This window comes from Vipera berus (genome assembly GCF_964194415.1).
Source record: "Vipera berus genome assembly, chromosome: 1".
Classification (NCBI taxonomy): Eukaryota; Metazoa; Chordata; class Lepidosauria; order Squamata; family Viperidae; genus Vipera; species Vipera berus.
The window spans coordinates 43,032,465-43,053,334 of NC_138202.1; the positions used below are offsets into that span (position 1 = coordinate 43,032,465).

The 20,870-nt window shown below is 38.7% G+C and overlaps 1 protein-coding gene across 1 annotated transcript in view; it reads left to right on the forward strand.

Annotated features, from left to right (window-relative positions):
- Window positions 1-506: 506 nt before the first annotated feature.
- CATSPERB (cation channel sperm associated auxiliary subunit beta) overlaps window positions 507-20,870 on the forward strand; it is a gene marked incomplete at its 3' end in the record, with an annotated part of 62,411 nt that continues 42,047 nt past the window's right edge. The window contains exons 1-10 of the mRNA XM_081323259.1: window positions 507-922; window positions 4,778-4,847; window positions 5,172-5,267; window positions 5,709-5,855; window positions 8,054-8,146; window positions 10,925-11,134; window positions 13,021-13,139; window positions 14,448-14,480; window positions 16,228-16,294; window positions 20,463-20,509. Coding sequence (XP_081179385.1) covers window positions 725-922; window positions 4,778-4,847; window positions 5,172-5,267; window positions 5,709-5,855; window positions 8,054-8,146; window positions 10,925-11,134; window positions 13,021-13,139; window positions 14,448-14,480; window positions 16,228-16,294; window positions 20,463-20,509 — 1,080 coding nt within the window. The 5' untranslated portion in view covers window positions 507-724. The remainder of the gene's footprint in view (window positions 923-4,777; window positions 4,848-5,171; window positions 5,268-5,708; window positions 5,856-8,053; window positions 8,147-10,924; window positions 11,135-13,020; window positions 13,140-14,447; window positions 14,481-16,227; window positions 16,295-20,462; window positions 20,510-20,870) is intronic.

Here is a 20,870-nt window from a genome sequence, read left to right on the forward strand (position 1 = left end):
CGGGTGAGATTCAAAGTGCTGGTGATGACCTATAAAGCCCTAAATGGCATGGGTCCGGGTTATTTACGGGAGCACCTTTTGCCGGCGTTAACTTCCCATCGTCCTGTGCGCTCCCACAGAGAGGGCCTCCTCAGGGTGCCGTCGGTCAGGGAATGTCGACTGGCGGCCCCCAGGGGGAGAGCATTCTCTGTGGGCGCGCCTGCTTGGGTTCTAAGGCCCCATAGTTTTATTTCCACAGAGGCCAGGAAAATCAGCTTTGATAATAAAGATATAGAGTGAATCTATTTAGCTACATCACAAAAGTAGCATGTTGGAAGATGTTTTTGTAGGAATTACGAATTAGTGTGTGTGTGTGTGTGTGTGTGTGTGTGTGTGTGTGTGTGTGTGTGTGTGTGTTTGAATATTAATAGCTCAGGTTGGTAGCTAACAGGTTGGTAGTAAACAGACACACTGACATCGATCCCGCCTATCAACCACTGAGAGAGAGAGGGCTGTTTCAACTGAAATACCGTAAGAGTACACACACACACACACACACACACACACACACATTTGAAAAGTGAAGGAATTCACATTAAAGTACTCTGACTGCCGGCTGTCTATTATCTGCTTGAAAAATCCAATGAAGGAAAGTCCACCGCCTCACTAGGTAATTGATTTCACTGTCAATGTATTGGCATATTATTTAACATTTTAAAGATGCTTGGTGCTATGGTTGGACTATATGGCTTTTTATATACTTTTTTTTCTTTTTTGTTTTTTCTCAAAGAAAGTCATGTGCCATTTGTATAATATTAATGAAGAGGATACCAAGGAGAACAGAAGAAAAAATCTACTGCTCTATACTTCAGCAGGTCTTGCTCCCAGCATACAGATCTTCAATAGTACCTACTCAAACGTCTTCTTCTTCAAAATGACTCTGGTAAAGCATTTGGGGAGGGTAAATTGTTCAGTGGGAGAGAACAGGATTTGCAAAGTGAAAAGCTTAGATTCCTTTCCTGATATCACCAGTTAGATTCAAGCGGCAAACGATTGAAAGATGTAGAAAGAGAGAGAGAGAGACTGCCAGTAGTATGAGGGAAGAATAGATAAATATTAAAATAGTCAAGTCTGGTGCACAGCAGCATCTTGTCTTTCTATTATTTTGTAGCAGAAGTCAGCAGATGAGCATTATTGTCTGATTTTACAAAGGTGTTACAAAAATGTAGAGCATTTCCATAATGACAGTTTTTTTTTAATTTTACAAGGCTTGGAACTTTTTTTACACCACTAACATTATGTATAAAATTTGGCAATCTCATGGAATTTCTACCATTTATTTTAAAGAAGTTATCTCACTTTTTAAATTTAATTTTGGTTTCCTTTAAGAGGATGATGTGTGCCATGATTCCTGCAAGAATTGGACTGCCAGATATCACAGTGCTTAGAAGATTTAAATAAAAAATAATGGTCTTCGTAAACAAAAAAGTTTAGATTCATAACATTGCTCAGGCTGAAAGTGGAGTGTATTGTAGTTGAACAGAGAAGGCATATTATGACCACTGTACTTGATTATACAAAATTTCAAGCAAATACATGTATGACATATATGTGTGTGTCTGTGTCTGTGTACATGCTGTATTCATAATGATTTATACTACTTCCAGGATCAGATCTCAGTCATCAGTTACTGTGAATTACAGCAAGAGATGACTTTAGTCCATTTACGGGCCACCATAAGCAGCTCTTGCGGAGAAAAGACTGCTGAATTGGGCAAAAATAATTTGCATTAATTTGAATTAAAATGTTTGTTTTATTTATTTATTACATTTTTATGCTGCCCATCTTCCCTATAAGGTGATTTAAGTTAAAATGTTCATTTCCGAAATGGCAGAATGTTATTTTAGTTTGATATTTGTAATACATACTCATTTATTTTCTTGGCAAAGTTGGTTTGTCACTGTTTTCTTCCAGTACATATACTCTATCTACACCTAGTTTACATCTAATCTATAACCTTGGGGTTTCTTTGTAGTCTTCCATCCAAATACTAATCAAGCTTGACCTTGTGTACTTCTTGCAAGATGTTCCAATAAAAATAAGAAATTTCCATTACTTATGTTTTTCATTTTTTCCCAAGGAGCTCGTAACTTATTTAAGAGTAGTTTATCCCCACCTAAGCATTAAGGAATAAATTTGGTTAAAAGATTGGCTCACCCAGGCTAAGCTAGTAAACTTGGCTGAGAAGAGAACAGAATCTAAACCTACCATACCATACAAAACTAAATATATATTAAAATCATGATGCATAATTAAGAACATTAAGAGACTATGGCTGTTTAAACTTTAAGTTTGAAAGTTGTTTTTTTTATTGAAAAGTTTTAAAATACAGTTTTCCTTTAAGAATCCCCCCTTCCCCCTCCCTCCTCCCCCCTCCCTACCTCCCCCCCTCCCCCCCTCCCCCCCCCGACTTCCCAGAGCTAAATACAAGGTATATATATAAAAAGCAATCATAAACAATCATATACTAACAATTATAAACTCTAAAATCCATCACTCTCTAGCTTATATAGGATAAAACAAATAATAATAATATTAAATATGTATAAAAAGAAACTAAGATAAGAAAAGAAAAAAAACACGAAAGAAGACTTATTCAAATGCTACATAAAACTTCTTAACCCTATACTTGTTCTGGATAAAATCAATCCATTTTCTCCATTCCAAAATATAGCGTTCTTGCGAATGATCTTTCAAATAGGCCGAAATCTTCGCCATCTCTGCCAGGTCGGAAACCTTTAAAGTCCACTCCTCTATGGTCGGCAGTTCCTCTTTCTTCCAATATTGGCCTATCAAAAGTCTTGCCGCCGTAATTAAATTCAACATCAACTTGGTGTCCACAACTGTGGCATCTGTAATTATTCCCAACAAAAAAAATTGCGGACAAAACTTTATCCTCTGTTTAAAAATCTTCTGCATGTTCCACCAGACTTTTATCCAAAAAACCTTAACCTTTTTACAAGTCCACCATATGTGAAAATATGTTGCGTCTTCATCACCGCACCTCCAACATTTAGGCTGATAATTCGGATACATACTTGCAAGCTTTTTAGGATCTAAATGCCATCTATAAAACATTTTGTAAAAATTCTCTCTTAAATTTTGAGCTTGTGTAAATTTTACGTTCCTCACCCAAATCTTTTCCCACGTGTCCATTGTGATGACTTCCTGGATATTTTGGGCCCATTTTATCATACAATCCTTAACAAGCTCTGTTTCTGAGTCAATCTCTATCAATGCAAGATATATCCGTTTGATATGTGCTGGTCCCTGATTCCTAATTTGCTTTATCAAATTTTCATCAATCATTGTAAATCCATTTTTCTGGTCTTCTTTCCACCTGGCCCGTAACTGAGTATATTGAAACCAATTTTGAACAACCTTCTCTTCTCGCAAGAGGCTATATGATTTCAAACACCAAACGTTTCTTTCCAAACTGAGAATCTCCTTGTACGTAGTCAGATCATGTTTGAAGCCAGCATGTATATTTTCTATTGCGTGTTTTGGAATTGCCCACAATGGTATCTTGCAACTTAACTTATGTCTGTACTTCTTCCAAACTCTCAGCAATGCCTGTCTTAAAATATGCACCCTAAACACGTTGTCTACCTTCTTATCATACAACAAATATGCATGCCAGCCAAACAACAAATCATGGCCCTCAAGATTTAATAACCTCCCTTGCGTCAAATTAATCCAGTCACTTATTCCTACTAATGCAGCAGCTTCATAATATAATTTAAAATTAGGCAATTTAAGGCCACCTCTCTCACGAGTATCCTGCATAATCTTAAGTTTAACTCGTGGTTTTTTCCCTGCCCACACAAATTTATTGATACCTCGCTGCCATTCCTCCAGATTAGAATCTTTCTTAAGAATCGGTATCATTTGAAATAAAAATAAAAATTTAGGCAGGACATTCATTTTTACTGCTGCAATCCGTCCCAACAAAGACAATTGCAATTTTTCCCAACTCTCCAATTCTTTTTGAATTTTCCCCCATAGTTTTTCATAATTATTTTTATATAGCTTTGTATTAGAGGGCGACAAAATCACCCCCAAATATTTAACCCTTTTAACAATCTCAAATCCAGTTAATCCTTCTAAAAGGGCCTTTTGCGGTGTTGTCATATTTTTGGCCAAAATTTTTGTTTTTTGTACATTAACCTTAAATCCAGAAACCTTCCCATATTGTGTTATTATCACCATCAGGTCCACAACAGAATTCTCTGGCTGGGTCAGTGTAACAACCAGATCGTCTGCGAATGCTCTCAATCTGTAGTCCTGATCTCCAATTTGAATCCCCTTAATTTTTTCCGAATTCCGAATTTTAACCAATAATATCTCTAATGTTAACACAAATAACAAGGGCGATAACGGACACCCTTGCCTTGTGCCCTTCTCAATATTACATGCTTCTGTCAAGCTATTATTAACTATAATTCGGGCAGTTTGTTTTTGATATAATGCCCTAATCGGTTGTAAAACATTTTCCCCAAAATCCATTTTATCTAAAACTTTCAACAAAAATTTCCAATTCAATTGATCAAAAGCTTTTTCAGCATCTAAAAAAATTAGCACCGCAGCAATCTGGTTGTTCCTTTCCAAAAACTCTAACACATCAACTATATGCCTCACATTATTTTTCATTTGCCTACCACTAATAAACCCTGTTTGATCCCCATGAATCACCTGTTGCAGAACCCTCATCAGTCTATTTCTGACATAATTTTTAAAGGGAAAAGGAGACGAAGAAGTGGATTCATGGTTTATTGATATCCCTAGAGCAAAGATTACATACAATACAGGTGAGAGATTGTTATAATAGCCTGTTTCTGCTAATGTGATTACTGCTGCTTCCTTAGTTTAATTTGAACCAATGTTCCAGTGGTGTGATCCTTTCCATTTATTTTATTTTTTAAGTCATATTAACCATAAACAATATAAAATGATACATATAAATGTAAAATGCTAATATAAGAAAATAACATGAACCCCCAAATATGGAAACATACTCATTACTGAAAAGTCCACTGAATATGCTTGGGTGCATTGTATATTAAAGAAAGATGTTAATATTACACTTGGATGTTCATAGGAATTATCCTCATTTTCTATTTCCTTTTGACTAGATATTGCTCCAGTAGAGGAATGGTTTGTAAAATTCAATATGCATCATGGGTTAGGTATGTTCACTACTGAAGGGACATTATTGGATATAATGCGAGGTAAGTTATAGCTCCATTCTGGAGATATTACCTGTAGTAGCTACATTCAGTTCAAAGCTTTCTGAAGGTGTTCAAATATTAAATGGTGGTCATCTGAATGGCTAAAACACTATGCTCATGAGGAGAGATTTGTCTGCTGGCAGCTGAGATAGATTTTCAAGTGACTTTTATTCCTGGAATTTAGGACAATAAATCCGAATCAAATAAGGACAGATAGTCTTGCTATGTTTTCTTTTTAATGGCATTGTTCTCCAGGAAGTATTGGAATTTAGATATTAGATGCATAGAATTTAGGTTTGGGCTCCTAATAATGGAGCTGTAAATATATTGTCATTCATTTTAGTAATGAAAATCTTTATTTCCGTATTTTATAGTAAAGTTACAAAACTGTGCAGAATACACATTTCTTACATAGTAACCTCACTGTCTTATATTTTACAGAGCCAATTCTTCAGTGGATTTATAAACTTGGTACTTATGTAAATATTTATAAAACAATGCCTGAGATAATAGATTTGTTAATAACAAAGAGTCCTTGTGCCAGTGATGTAGCAATAGTTGGTGTGATTTATAGAAAGAAAGATACAGGTAAGTGCGGCATCCTGTAACTGCATATTATCTGATGAGTGTTGCATAGCTGTAACCACCAATGATAATAGATGCTATCAAACAAGGTAATCTGATCTATGTGTACTCAGAACCAAATACCACTACATGTTCCTATTTATATAGGTAGTTCTCAACTTATGACCACAAGTGAGCCCAAAAGCGAGACATTTGCTGAGTGAACTTTGCCCCATTTTACAACTTTTCTTGCCACAGTTGTTAATTGAATCACTGCAGTTGTTTAGTAAAGTGAATCTGGCTTCCCCATTGATTTTGCTTGTCAGAAGGTTGCAAGAAGGTGATCACAATACCCCAGGACTCTCCAACCATCATAGATATGAGTCAGTTGCCAAGCATCTGAATTTTGGTCATGTGACCATGGAGATGTTACAATGGTCGTGTGAAAAATGGTCATACGTCATCTTTTTCAGTGATGTCATAACTTTGAATGGTCACTAAATGAACTGTTATAAGTCAAGGACTATCTGTACTTACTTAGGAATAAATCACAGTGAGCTCAGTGGGTTTAATTTTTGAATAAATGAATGAATTTATCAGGAGTTGAGCTCAACTCATAACAGACTTTGTCTTTTAAACTTGTAAGGATTGCACAATTATGTTTTGCTTAAGGATTGGAAGCTATTTTACTTCTAGAAATCTATAAATACAACAATTAAGTAAATTTATTTCAAGTACACACATACCCAGATCAAGCAAAAGTGTAAGAAATTTGGCATCTTCCAAATTATTATTCTTATTGGTACTTCATCACCATATTTTTCATGTTTCTAGCTTAAGCTGATGAGGAAAGAATCCTACTGGGCAGGATTCTGTGTTGGTAGTTGCATGTGGGTTTTTGTTTTTTGTTTCTCTCTATGAGAACATCCATTTTCTGGAAGTAACAGTCTTCTGAGGGGAGGAGAGAAGATCCCAGTGCAGCAGGCCTCTGAGTTGATTATCACTTGCCTTCCTATTTTTCTAGTTAGCTATGATCTCCAAGAGGTGATTGGTAATAACAGTAATTTCAAAGAATGCTAAAATGGTGAATCTTGTGACTAGTTCTAAAACAATTTGCATAACTTTCTTCAGGGTTGTCTCAACGGTGCTTCCCCCCAAAAAAGATAATTGGACTATGTTTTTTTCCTTGAGGAAGAAGAAGGCATTTTGCTTTACATCCAAGAAGCTTTATCAGTTCTGGCTGGATGGGTGGGAGGTGGGGGGGAGAAGGGAAGGATAAGTTCTGACGACTAATCAGAATTAATCCTTCCATTCCTCCCCACCCCTACTGTTGTGTATTGGGCTTGTGGTGTTACACCACGTGCGTTGCTGGAGGGGCTAACGCCTCTCCAGCAACCCAGACAGGCCGTCTCCAGTCCTGCAAATGGTCAGCCCCAGGCGGCAAGCATGGGTTCAAACCTATTGCCTCCTAGGGGCTAGACAATATATTGTGACTGGTTGCGGCCCAAGCTCAAGTACAGTTCCAGCAAGAATAAAAATATGAGTTATTCTGTACTCAGCCTCGTGTCATCATTCCTGCTCTCCAGAGCCCACGACTTAACACCTACCATCTAGCCAGAACTGATGAGGCTTCTTGGTTTAAAAGTGAAATGTCTTCTTTTTCCTCAAGGAAAAAACATAGTCCAGTTGCCTTTGAAGGGAAAAAAAGCACCTTTGGACAACCATGACTTGGATGATAGAGAATCTCCATAGAAATCTTTCTTCTGTTGGGAAACTTGTTGAATGAGGACACTTCCACATGGGCTTTGAGCTGATCTTTTTCTGTCTTAGCTGAATTGAATTCAGAATCACGTACATACATAAAACTCCACCGTAGTCTGTTTAGCTACACACTTCTACCTACCATGTTTTGTTACGTTTTCAGTTAGAACAAGAAATTCAGCTGAGCTATTATGTTCTGCAAGCTTCTGAAGATGCCAAAGGGCTTCCATCTAGAGATGGGCTATGACTGTAGTAAATGTTGCTCCATTTGCAGTGTTGTCTCCACCTATCCTGTAAAATGAAGTATAAAAGAAATGTGTTATTTTCCTTCATCCATAGGAATCCAAATCTCTGTTACACCTATGAAATTTCTGTATCACTTGTAGAAATTAGAAGCATACAATATTGTACTATGTATCCAGATTTATTTATGATTCTATGTTTTTTGTCCTTTTTCATAGGAATAGTTATAGGAGTCACTGAAACTGGATTTATGAATCGAGATGTAATGTGGCAGAATTTAACAGATAATATTTGTGTTCTCATGGATTATGGTAATTTTTCTTTTCAATTAGTATTTGTCTTTTTTCATTTGTAGATTTCTGTATATAGCTCCTAAATTTTATGACAGAGGCATAAGACTCACGTAGCCCTAAAAATTTAGCTGTAGGCTTCAGAATTCTCTCCCCAATTTGTACCAATTATAGTTTTTGATAAGTCCAAAGGAGAAAATATTAAATAATATGATTGGAAAGAAAACACACTAATTTAATTGTAGCTTAATGAAAATAAAAGATAGGCTCAAAATTACAGAAGGATCTTGACAGACTTGAACATTGGTCCCTACCTAAGAAAATGAAATTTAATGTAGAGAAAAGTAAGGTTCTACATTTAGACCAGAAAAACCAAATGAACAGGTACAGAATAGGTGGTGCCTGTTTCTTGGAGTCCTAGTGAACAATCACATACATATGAGCCAGCAGTGTACTACAGCTGCCAAAAACGCGAACACAGTCCTCAGCTGCATTAAGAGATAGAATCAAGATCGGATGAAGTGTTAATATCACTTTATAATGCCTTGGTAAGACCATACTTGAAATATTGCATCCAATTTTGGTCACCTGAATATTAAAAAGATGTTGAGACTACAGAAAGACTGCAGAAAAGAGCAACAAAGATGATTATGGGACTGAAGGCTAAATCATATGAAGAATGGTTGCAGGAATTGGGTATGCCTAATTCAATTAAATGAAGGGCTAGGGGCAACATGATAGCAGTGTTCTAATATCTAAAACGTTACCACAAAGAAGAGGGTAACCATTGCTCCTTGTCCTGAAGGCAGTATAAGAAGCAATGGATGGAAACTAATCAAGGAGAGAACCAATCTAGAACTAAGGAGAAATTTCCTAGAACAATTAATCAGTGGAACAACTTGCCAGTTGTGGGTACTCCAACACTGGAGGTTTTTAAGAAGAGATTGGACAACCATTTGTCTGAAAAGGTACAGGGTTTCCTGTTTGAGCAAGGGATTGGATTAGAACACCTTCAAGGTCCCTTTCAACTCTGTTATTAAATTTAGTTTTTCTTTCCTGGTCATATCGGATGCTTTTTGGAGAAAGGGCCTGAAAATGTTGTACACTCCATTCTTTAAGGCCTATTAGAATTCTGTATGATAATTTTATGCTTTCGAGAGAAGATCAGGATGTGTCATGTGACTCATGCCATCTCTTCAGACACTCCTAATCACTGACTCAGGATAATCGCTGCTCTTTTAATCCTAAAAGATAATGACTAGGTGCCCTTTCACTCTGAAGTCAAATAAGCAGTTGGAGTTCAGGGGTTTCAATTAATGCCTCATAACCAACTTGCTTTTCCCATGAATTGTCCTGCTGATGTTTCAGTCACGGTTATTTAATTGCCAGGTCCAAGCTGGAGTGAATCGGTATCCCTGCACATATCCAGATACTTCCCTCTATTTTATACTATCCTCTTATCAATGCTATTTTCATTTTGTCTCCTTTTCAGAAATCCACCCAATTTGCAAGTTCTAGATTAAATATATGGGTTCAAATACATTCTGCATTTCTCCCAAAATTTCTAACCAGTTCATAAATTGTTAATGCTGTACAAATATCAATATCTTAGAACAACATTTAATTATAAATACTTTATTTTTTTAAAAAAACATATACAAAATTAGGACAAAACAAACCTAGATTGGACATGTGCGCAATGGAAATAGGCTTCCACTCCCATTTTAAGCATTTGTTTCTAAAATAAACTAACTAATAACTGAAGCTCTCTGGATAGTTTGCAATAAAAACACCAAACAAAAAATAATACAATTCAAGTTAAAACATATCCAGTAAAATAAAATAAAGATATCATGCAAGTTAGCCAGCAACAAGGCAGTCTTCAAAATCTAAAACAATATGAATTAAAAACATTTTTTTTAAAAAAAGGAAAAATAAAAAGGTCTTCCCACAATGTCAAAGTAATGCTAACATGGGCATCAGTCAAGCCACTCTGGGAAGGGCATTCTAGCAAGTCTCCCCACACTGAGTTCACCTTTATTCCATCCAGCTAAGAAAATTATGTCACAAATAAAAGGGTAAAGGTTTCCCCTTTCCAGTCATGTCTGACTCTAAGGGCTGGTGCTCATCTTTGTTTCTTAGCCAGGGGAGCCAGCATTGTCCAAAGACAATGTTTATCTACTTGCATTTGCATGCTTTCAAACTGCTAGGTGGGCAGGAGCTGGGGCAAGTAACATGACCTCATCCTGTCATGCAGCTTTTGGGTCTCAAACCCAGGCTGTCAGCTTTCCAGTTGACAAGCTTAGCATCTTTAACTGCTGACCCATCAGACCCCATCACAAATAAGATCTGCGATATGCATGGGACTAAAGACATGTCATGGAAGTCCCATGGTAGCTATGGAGACCTACTCTCCTCCAGAACAAATATACTTATTCAGATCCCCCAGGACAATCAGTCTGGGCATTCTCAACCCAGATCCAAAACCAAACCTTTCAGCCCAGGAAGCGAGACTGATGGATAGCAGGTGGGCAGTACACTAGCAGAATGCTCTGTTATCTGGGAATTTCCCTATTATCTGACAACAGAGCCCTTGTGACTGTGAACTTGGCCACCTGCCAGTTAGTTCCATGGTCCTCCTGTCTGGTTAAGCTGCTGAGGAGGGATGTGTGATTGAGTTCTAGCAGTGGTGCAGAGTGAGTTGTTCCTCTTCCTCTAAGAAGTATTGGTTCACCCCCTTCTCAAGTGGATATTGCTAGATCCCACCATACTGGACACTTTTTGATCTCCTTTCTTTAGGGGAAGATTGTGGAAAAGGTGATTGCAACAAACTTCAGTGGACTCTGCATGCAATAAGTTATCTGAAACCTTTTCAGACAGGCTTCAGGCCTGAGGATGGGACAGAAAGAGCATTGGTCATGCTTTTGAATGATCTCAAAAAACAGGATTGGGATAGTGCATCCATTCTTCAATGCCATCGACCATGGTATCCTTCTGAATTGGATGGAAGTGGGCATAACTATATTGTACTGGTTCTTTTCCTCCCTCAGGGGTATACCATCATTGCTGATCAGGAGTGAATGATCCAATACTTGGCCACTACTACGTATGTGGGATTTTGCAGAGTTCAGTATTCTCTCCACACCTCTTCAACATTTACATGTTGAAGCTGATGATACTTCACCCCATGGCAACAAATGTTCACCAGTATGCTGGTGATATTCAATCACAACTCTGCCATTAGAAAATTAAGCATGCTGTTGATGTCCTGTCCTGGTACCAGGAGGATGTGGGGGGTTTGGATGGAGGAAAAAAACAGGCTTCAACAAAACCATGGTTTTGAGTTCTAGGGCCATTTTACCTCTTTGCTACTGGATGGAAGGCACTGCCCCAGACAGATCCAGTATGCAGTCTGGAAAGTTCTTCTGGAGTCATGATCCCTGCTTGAATAGCAGGCAGGAGCTGTGGCTGGGAGGCCTCTGTGCAACTTTGTGTTGTGTGCCCGGTGTGTTTGTTCCTGATTCAGGAGGCAGATGCAGAATAAGTTGGTGTGGGAAATTATGTGTGTCCCTAGAAATAATTAATAATAATAATAATAATAATAATAATAATAATAATAATAATAATAATAATAATAATAATAATAATAATAATAATAATAAATAATAATAATAATAATAATAATAATAATAATAATAATAATAATAATAATAAGAAGAAGAAGAAGAAGAAGAAGAAGAAGAAGAAGAAGAAGAAGAAGAAGAAGAAGAAGAAGAAGAAGAAGAAGAAGAAGAAGAAGAAGAAGAAGAAGTTGGAAGGGACCTTGGAGGTCATCTAGTCCAACCCCCTGCTCAGGCAGGAAACCCTATACCATTTCAGACAAATGGCTGTCCAGTCTCCTCTTAAAAACTTCCAGTGTTGGAGCATTCACCACTTCTGGAGGCAGGTTGTTCCACTGGTTAATTGTTCTAACTGTCAGGAAGTTTCTCCTTAGTTCTAGGTTGCTTCTCTCCTTGACTACTTTCCATCCGTTGCTTCTTGTCCTGCTTTCAGGTGCCTTGGAGAATAGCTTGACTCCCTCTTCTTTCTGGCAGCCCCTGTTATTGGTTATACCTTGCTGTTGTTCATTTATCTGTCAGCTCCAAGTTCCTTGGTCTTTAATATACTGCTCAAAAAATAAATAAAGGGAACACAAGATAAGACATCCTACTATTAAATACAGTACATTGTGTTGTTTAAGTGTTCCCTTTATTTTTTGAGCAGTATATATTAACATAAATGTCCATACTCCTTGTTGCATTATACACTCCATCTAAAATCCATTATAAATCATTCAAGTTCCAGACAGCAACACAATATTTTCTGTATACAAATATAAATATACCTTCATGTCCCCAGCCATGATGAACGTTGAAATATATATATATATATATATATATATATATATATATATATATATATATATATATATATATATATATATATATATATATATATATATATATATATTAATATATATGTATAATATATACTGGTGGAGCAGTGGGCTAATGCCTCCTTACGTAACACCAGCTGCCTGCAATTAGTGCAGGTTCGCATCCCACCAGGCTCAAGGTTGACTCAGCCTTCCATCCTTCCGAGGTAGGTAAAATGAGGCCCCAGATTGTTGGGGGCAATAAGCTGACTTTGTAATAATGCCGCTTGGGGGGGGGGGCGAAAGCCCTAATAAGCAGGCATATACATAGAATGAAGGCTATTGCTAAGCACATTGATTTGTGCTTTAGATTGTAAGCCGCCCTGAGTCTTCGGAGAAGGGCGGGATATAAATGGGATTAAAAATAAAAAATAAAATAAAATAAAAAATAAATAACCATGAATCCTTTTGTTTTCCACAGATTGCTCTGGACTTGCACTTGTGGATATCATTCTAATAAATACTCGTTTAATAATGCTTACTACATTGGGTCTATTTATCAGTGAAGATCTGCGGTATCCTTCTAAACGTAAACTGAAAGTATGTTTTGAATATATCCTTCCCATATGATATGTGTAGTAAAGTTAGCAAAGAACATCCTGAAAAAATGTTCAGAGAACATTTGAACTGCAACATATTAGGCTTTCAAAAACCCATTGAAAGTGAGGGGTGACAGTAAGCTAGAACAAACTAAAGAAGTAGAACACAGAGTTAGAGGAAAATGTTAGAAACTCTCTGTGTAGTAAGGAACTGAAACAGAGTAATACACTGTTTTTACAGAAAGATATTCACAAATTGTTTCATAACTACTCTTTCTGCCTCTTCTATAACAATGAAAATTACTAGCAAATCTGAAGATGGCAGTATACTGAATCATCCAAAATCAAGATTATAGCTCAAGATTTGAGCTTGATGTAGTCAAATAAACACTTTATTTTCGTGCATTTATTTTAAAGATACATAGCCTATATTTCTGTTTAAGTCATTGATCTGCTGTAAAGCTATTAACTTGTTCTCATGGCAAGGCAGCTATAATAGAGAGTATGATGTTAAACTTTTTATCCTGTTCTTTGGTGTCCTTATTATTGTTCTACTGTTCTGCTATGAATTCAAGGCAATCAAGCCCTTTCCCTCATGGCAGCTTAGAATAAACGTCAATGTAAATGGAGCTGATTAAAAAAAAATATTTGAATTAGATACCGACTTTCTGGTAAGAATAATTCCAGTACAGCTTCCATTTGAAGTCTTTTAGTAAAAGATTTTGTGGTCTAGAAATAGTTTCTATAAGTGAAAGAATTCCTATGTTGGAATGCTATTTGTGGCACTCATTCTAAGCAAATAGGAAACATTTACAAATTTTTTTTTAACTTGGACAAGGTTAGCCAGATAGATATGCAGTTGTGGTTGTAAAAAACAGCCCACAAAGAATCCAAAACAATGGGTTCTGTATAAACATTTGAGACTAGAAACTTAAGAATGATGATATAGATGCCTTTCCTTTTCAATTCTAGTGGCCAAACCCCTCAGTTAAACCAAGTTCCCCTGCCTGAAATATTTGACATTTAAATGCTAGTATAAATGCAGGAGAAATGTATAATATTAGGACACAGTACTGTATCAAAGTAGCCTAAGTATTAAGCGAATATATAATATAATATACTGTTCAAAAAAATAAAGGGAACACTTAAACAACACAATGTACTGTATTTAATAGTAGGATGTCTTATCTTGTGTTCCCTTTATTTTTTGAGCAGTATATATATTTCTGCTTTCTTGCTTTGCAAGATTTAGAAGTTTTAATTCATTCATATTTTTCTTCTTTTTCATTTTACCTTTTCTTTCTTCCAGTTCAACAAACCAGCTTTATGTGGCTTTGAAATGGTGAGAAATTGCTAATATTTTTGCTCTAGTTAGTCATAGCATTCAATTATTCGACATGCTATTTCACTACATAATCTATTTCTTTCACAATATAATAAACGCTTGGAAGCATTTGACTTCTCTAAGTACTCATTTTTAACATCTTTATTTCAAAAGAAAAAAGGACAAAGGAAAGAAAAGAAAAGAAAAGACAAGACAAGAAGGAAGGGTCTTCAAAATGATACATTAATAATACATAACCAATTTATGAAATGCAGTATACAGTTTTCAGTACATTATTTGATCACAGCCTACTTCTTGTTAGTTCTTAATGGAACTACATATACTTGGAGGGAAGTATGCAGAGGGGTTCCTCAAAGTTCTGTCTTGGGCCCAGTGCTCTTCAACATCTTCATGAGTGACCTAAATGAGAGAATTGAAGGGGCACTCATCAAATTTTCAGATAACACAAAGCTGGAAGGAATTTTAACTCCTTGGAAGATACTCAAGGTTCAGTACAAGTGGTGCTCCCAATTGTCATCATCTAAAACTAAACTTTTTTTCTTTCAATCCCTAGCAAGAGTCAAAATTCTGACTTGCATCAAGAAGGACCTGTGAATTATGTATTTGTAATTATGTGGCCTATGTGCTTCTTTTTATTTACCATGACTGGTTAATTCCATTCTTATTCTTGAGTTACTAGACTTACTCTTCCATAATAATGTTATAGTGAAGGTCACTGCTATTAATTGCCATTATCACCAGAACAACAACTAGAGTTCCTGAGTCCTCATCTATCCTTGCTGGCATTTGATAATCCTAACATCTGTCTTCTTCAGCTTCATTTGTGGCAGAAGGATAATGAAGTTGAAATCTACTGGATCCATTCATGTATATTACCTATATAGTCCTCCTGGATTCACGACTCAATTTTGAAGACCATATAGGAGCCGTGACCAGGGGGACTTTTGCCCAGGTTCACCTGGTGCGCCAGTTGCAACCCTATCTGGACTGAGATGCCCTACGCACAGTCACTCACGCACTAGTGACCTCCCGTTTAGACTACTGCAATGCTCTCTACATGGGGCTGCCCTTGAGGACCACTCGGAGGCTTCAGCTGGTGCAGAATGCGGCCGCGCGAGTTGTGATGGGGGTTTCCCGATACTCCCATGTAACACCTCTACTCCGCGAGCTGCATTGGCTCCCGGTTGCCCTCCGGGTGAGATTCAAGGTGCTGGTGATGACCTATAAAGCCCTAAATGGCTTGGGTCCGGGATATCTGAGGGAACACCTGCTGCCGGCATCAAGCTCCCTTCGTCCAGTGCGCTCCCACAGGGAGGGTCTTCTCAGGGTGCCACCAGTAAGAGATTGCCGGCGGACGACACCCAGGGATAGGGCCTTCTCAGTGGGTGCGCCTGCCTTTTGGAACCAGCTGCCAGTGGAGCTTAGGACTGCCCCCGACCTCCGTTCATTCCGCTGGGACCTGAAGACCTGGCTCTTCAAGCTCTCTGGCCCAGCCTGAGAATTTTAATTTTAATTTTAATTTTAACGGGTTTTATTTGTTCAGGGATGGATGTAATTTTTAAAATTGTTTTTAACTTTTGTATTTTTTGTTTTAATCACCCTGTAAACCGCCCTGAGTCCTTTGGGAAATGGCGGTATATAAATGTAATAAAATAAAATAAAAATAAAAAAATAAAATAAAATAAATATAGATCATGTTCCAGTTTATATGTTATGTATTTGTTTCATATTTTGATTTCCACAGGATGATTATTACAAAGCAAAAATCTGGTATAATAAGCAATGTTTAGCTAATAAAGAAGACTATGAAGGTAAGAAAACCAGATTTTTCCAGTAGCAAAAGTAATATCAAAAATACTAAATGAGTATTATATTATCAGTGCTTTTTAAATGATTGTCTTGATGTATGTCTACAACTTTGTAAGGATTTAGCGATAAAGACATCATGGCTGAACCCACTACTGTCCCAAGTATTACATGACGTTATCAAAGCCACACCAGATCTTTTGTGTAAAAGTTATGAAGATCTGTTTCCTTTAAAGATTAGTTTCAAGAGTTCTGTTTAATAACTCTTTAAAAACTAATTGTGAATATTCATATTAACTCCAGATAAAATGTTGAAACTAAAAATGTGCGGTTAACTAAGATAGCACTATTAAAAGTTTAGATTCACATTAAGAGCTAAAACAAGTTTATTTTAAGATCAATAAACATTTCATTTTTAAAACCATATTGGAATATTCAGGTCCACAATAGTCAATCAAAATGGACCCTGATAGGTTCCAGGCAGCGCTTGGGGACGCACATGCACTCCCTGCTCACAGCTCGGCGGATGCCTTAGTGGAAGCCTGGGAAAAGGCAGCCACGGAGGCTCTGGACCGAGTTGTACCCATGCGGCCTCTGACCCGGCGCAGATCCCAGCGAGCCCCATGGTTCACCGCGGAGCTCCGGGAGATGAAGCGTCAGAGACGGGGCCTAGAGAGCCGTTGGAGAACCAGTCGATCCGAATCCGACCGATTGCGACTAAGAATCCTCACCAGGTCTTATCTCGCTGCGATAAGGGTGGCAAAATCCAACTACTTTTCCACCCTCATCGCGTCCGCAGATAATCGCCCGGCTGCCTTGTTCAGGGTGACTCGCTCCCTACTGAACCAAGAGGTGAGGGAGGAACCCTTGCAGGGTCGAGCCGAGGAATTCGGTCAATATCTGCTGGATAAAATTGCTCGGATTCGAACCGGCCTGGACTCCAACTGGGCTGAGTTGGAAGAACAAGACATGGACAGTCTTGTCGACGTCATCTGGGAGGAATTTGATCCTGTGACTCCTAAGGAAGTGGACAGGATTATGAGGAGGTTGAGCTCCTCCACATGCTTACTGGACCCGTGCCCTTCCTGGCTGGCTTATGCGGCTCGAGAGGGGACACGAGGCTGGTTCCTGGCGGTCATCTCTGCTTCTCTGAGTGAAGGTCACTTCCCCACCGCCTTGAAGGAGGCGGTGGTGAGACCTCTCCTCAAGAAGCCCACCTTGGACCCATCCTCATTGAATAACTTTCGTCCAGTCTCCAATCTTCGCTTCCTTGCGAAGGTTGTTGAGAGCGTGGTGGCGCACCAACTTCCTCAGGTCCTGGATGAAGCGGTTTATCTAGACCCGTGCCAATCGGGCTTCAGGCCGGGCTACAGCACGGAGACGGCATTGGTCGCTCTGATGAATGATCTCTGGAGAGCCCGGGACAGGGGCCATTCCTCTGTCCTAGTCTTATTAGACCTTTCGGCGGCTTTCGATACCATCGACCATGGTATCTTGCTGCGGCGCCTCAGGGGACTGGGAGTGGGAGGCACGGTTCTGCGTTGGTTCTCCTCCTTTCTCCAGGGTCGCTCGCAGTCGGTGCTGGCAGGGGGACAGAGGTCGACTCCGAGGCCTCTCGTTTGCGGAGTCCCTCAGGGGTCGGTCCTCTCGCCTCTCCTGTTCAACATCTACATGAAACCGCTGGGTGAGATCATTCGTAGCTTTGGAGTAGGGTACCATCAGTATGCTGATGACACCCAGCTTTTCATCTCAACTCCAAACAGCATCAGTGATGCCCTCGACGTAATGTCCCGCTGCCTGAAAGCGGTCCAGGAATGGATGGGGAGGAACAGGCTTCAACTGAACCTGGACAAGACTGAATGGCTGCACGTACCGGCAAGCCAGGTTACTCAAAGCATCCCATCCCTTAACATCGGGGATGAGTTACTACCCCCTGTTGATAGGGCCCGCAACCTGGGTGTCCTCCTAGACTCACAGCTCTCCCTGGAAGATCACATAGGAGCTGTGACCAAGGGGGCCTTCTCCCGGGTTCGACTAGTGCGCCAACTACGGCCTTATCTGGACCTGGATGCCTTACGTACAGTCACCCATGCCCTTGTGACCTCTTGCCTAGACTACTGTAACACTCTCTACATGGGGCTGCCCTTGAGATCCACTCGGAAGCTTCAACTGGTGCAAAGTGCAGCGGCACGGACACTTTTGGGAGCCTCCCGATACTCCCATATCACACCTCTCCTCCGTGCGCTGCACTGGCTTCCGGTTGCCTTCCGGGTGAAGTTCAAGGTGCTAACAATGACATACAAAGCCCTACATGGCATGGGTCCGGACTACCTACGGGAGCACCTTCTGCCAATGTCAACACCCCACCGCCCTGTGCGCTCCCACAGAGAGGGCCTCCTCAGGGTGCCACCGCTCAAGGAATGTCGGCTGGTGGCCCCCAGGGGGAGGGCATTCTCAGTGGGTGCGCCAGCCCTCTGGAACTGCTTACCAACTGAAATCCGGATGGCCCCCGACCTCCGCACCTTCCGGCGCGACTTGAAGACTTACCTATTCCAGCAGTCCGGCCTGGCCTGATAGCTCTAATTGGGGTCCCAGTTTGTTTTGTTTATTGTTTTTTTTCAGTACTGTTTCATTATGTTTGCCTACCTTACTCTGTACACCGCCCCGAGTCCCTCGGGAGAAGGGCGGTTTATAAAAACAAATAAATAAATAAATAAATAAATAAAATCAGACAAATATCCAATCTTTTGTTAAGTCCATTAAAGAATGAAGAGTAAACTCATACATAGCTGAGTTTAAGTACAGAACTTCAAATACTCTCAGCCCACACTTCTAGTTTGTCAATGGTAATCATACCTATGGTGTACATAAACCTTTCTCTCTATAGAGTATTTCATACACAATATTTAGTTGTAATATTAAAATGTTGGACTGATCCAAATTCAAGGTCACTCTCAGTCATGGAAGCTCACTGGGAAATTTTGGGCCAATCATTGTTTCATCCCCATGTACATCCCAGAATTATTGCTATGGGGGAGGGAGAAGTGTAGTATGTACAGTATGGTGCTTTCAGCTCCTGTTTGAAAGGCAGACTATAAACTAGTATATAATGCATCAAATGTTTTTAGAAAGTTTCATGAGACAAAGTAGATACTTTGCTATAATACAATCCCATTAAACTAATTTAAATGTTTAGTACAGGCTGCAAAAGCTATTCTGCCAAATATTTCCGTTTATTATATGTTAACTTAATTATTTATATTTGATGCTAAAAAAATCAGAATCCCTCTGTTAATTAATTGAACTAGTTTTTACAAGTTATAAGGCAACCAATGGTTTTCTATTTCTCTCAGAAAATACCAAGAAAACATTGTCGTTAGCGAAGTCGTGACCCAACGCGACCCCAATGTTCCTCCAGACCTTCCTGTCCAAGAAAACATAGCAAACTGTTAATCATAGCTAATCTTTAACCATAATCTAATATTATAAATGGAATCACATATCATACTAAGACAAAACCAGACAAATCAAATTATGATTTAGTTAGTGTAAACTGTGTAAGTGTGAACCTATTCTGTATATGAATTCTCTCTTTGTCAGGTATTAACACTTAAAAAAAACCTTTAAACTAGACTTAACTAAACTTAGCAGAGGTAACTGCAATAAAAGACATAATATTACAGATGAGTAGCTTCAGTTTAATGTCCCCCAGAAGCATGTGTCTATTCATAAGTGAAGAAATAGAGATGAGTTGCTTGGCATATTTGTTTTGAATTAAATCATAAGAACATCAGAATAGCCCAACTGGATCAAACGAAGAACCCCATGCATTTCAGGGTCTTTGTTTTTTCATATTACCATTCAAATACTTTGTTATCCTATTTTATTTATCCCCTATTTTATTTATATCTTAGCATTTAAAAGATATACTGTGTCTGAGTATGGAAATGCTACAAGGTTACTGACCATTTTATTTATTAAATTTTTATGCAATCTTCTCTATAAGGTGACTCTAGGTGATTTTTCAAAAGATTTTTGAAAACAAGACTCAGAAGGTCATGTTAATTTGTGCTAGCTTGCTTTTTTAAAAAAAGAAAAAACAACCTCATATCAAACTGGATGCATGCATCTTTAAAAATGCAAACAATTACATGCAGTTCGTTTTTCTTCTAGTGGATTATGTCAGTCTCTCATTCAACAAAGATAAGACATTGAGTCAGGTAAGACAAATAATGACCATTTGTATCATGGCTTGGTCTACTTTGTTCTGTATAGAAGTTGATCCAGAAACACTACACAGAGGATTGGGCACAATATCCATAAAAATCCAATTTTACTAATTGATAACCATGCAGAGTCAACAGCTTTGCTGCCACTGCTACAGAAATTTCAATTACCATTGCTCATTGGGTTTGATGCTATGTGGAGAAGAAAGGGAGAGAGGGAGGGAGGGAGGGAAGGAAGGAAGGAAGGAAGGAAGGAAGGAAGGAAGGAAGGAAGGAAGGAAGGAAGGAAGGAAGGAAGGAAGGAAGGAAGGAAGGAGGGAGGAAGGAAGGAAGGAAGGAAGGAAAGATTAGACAA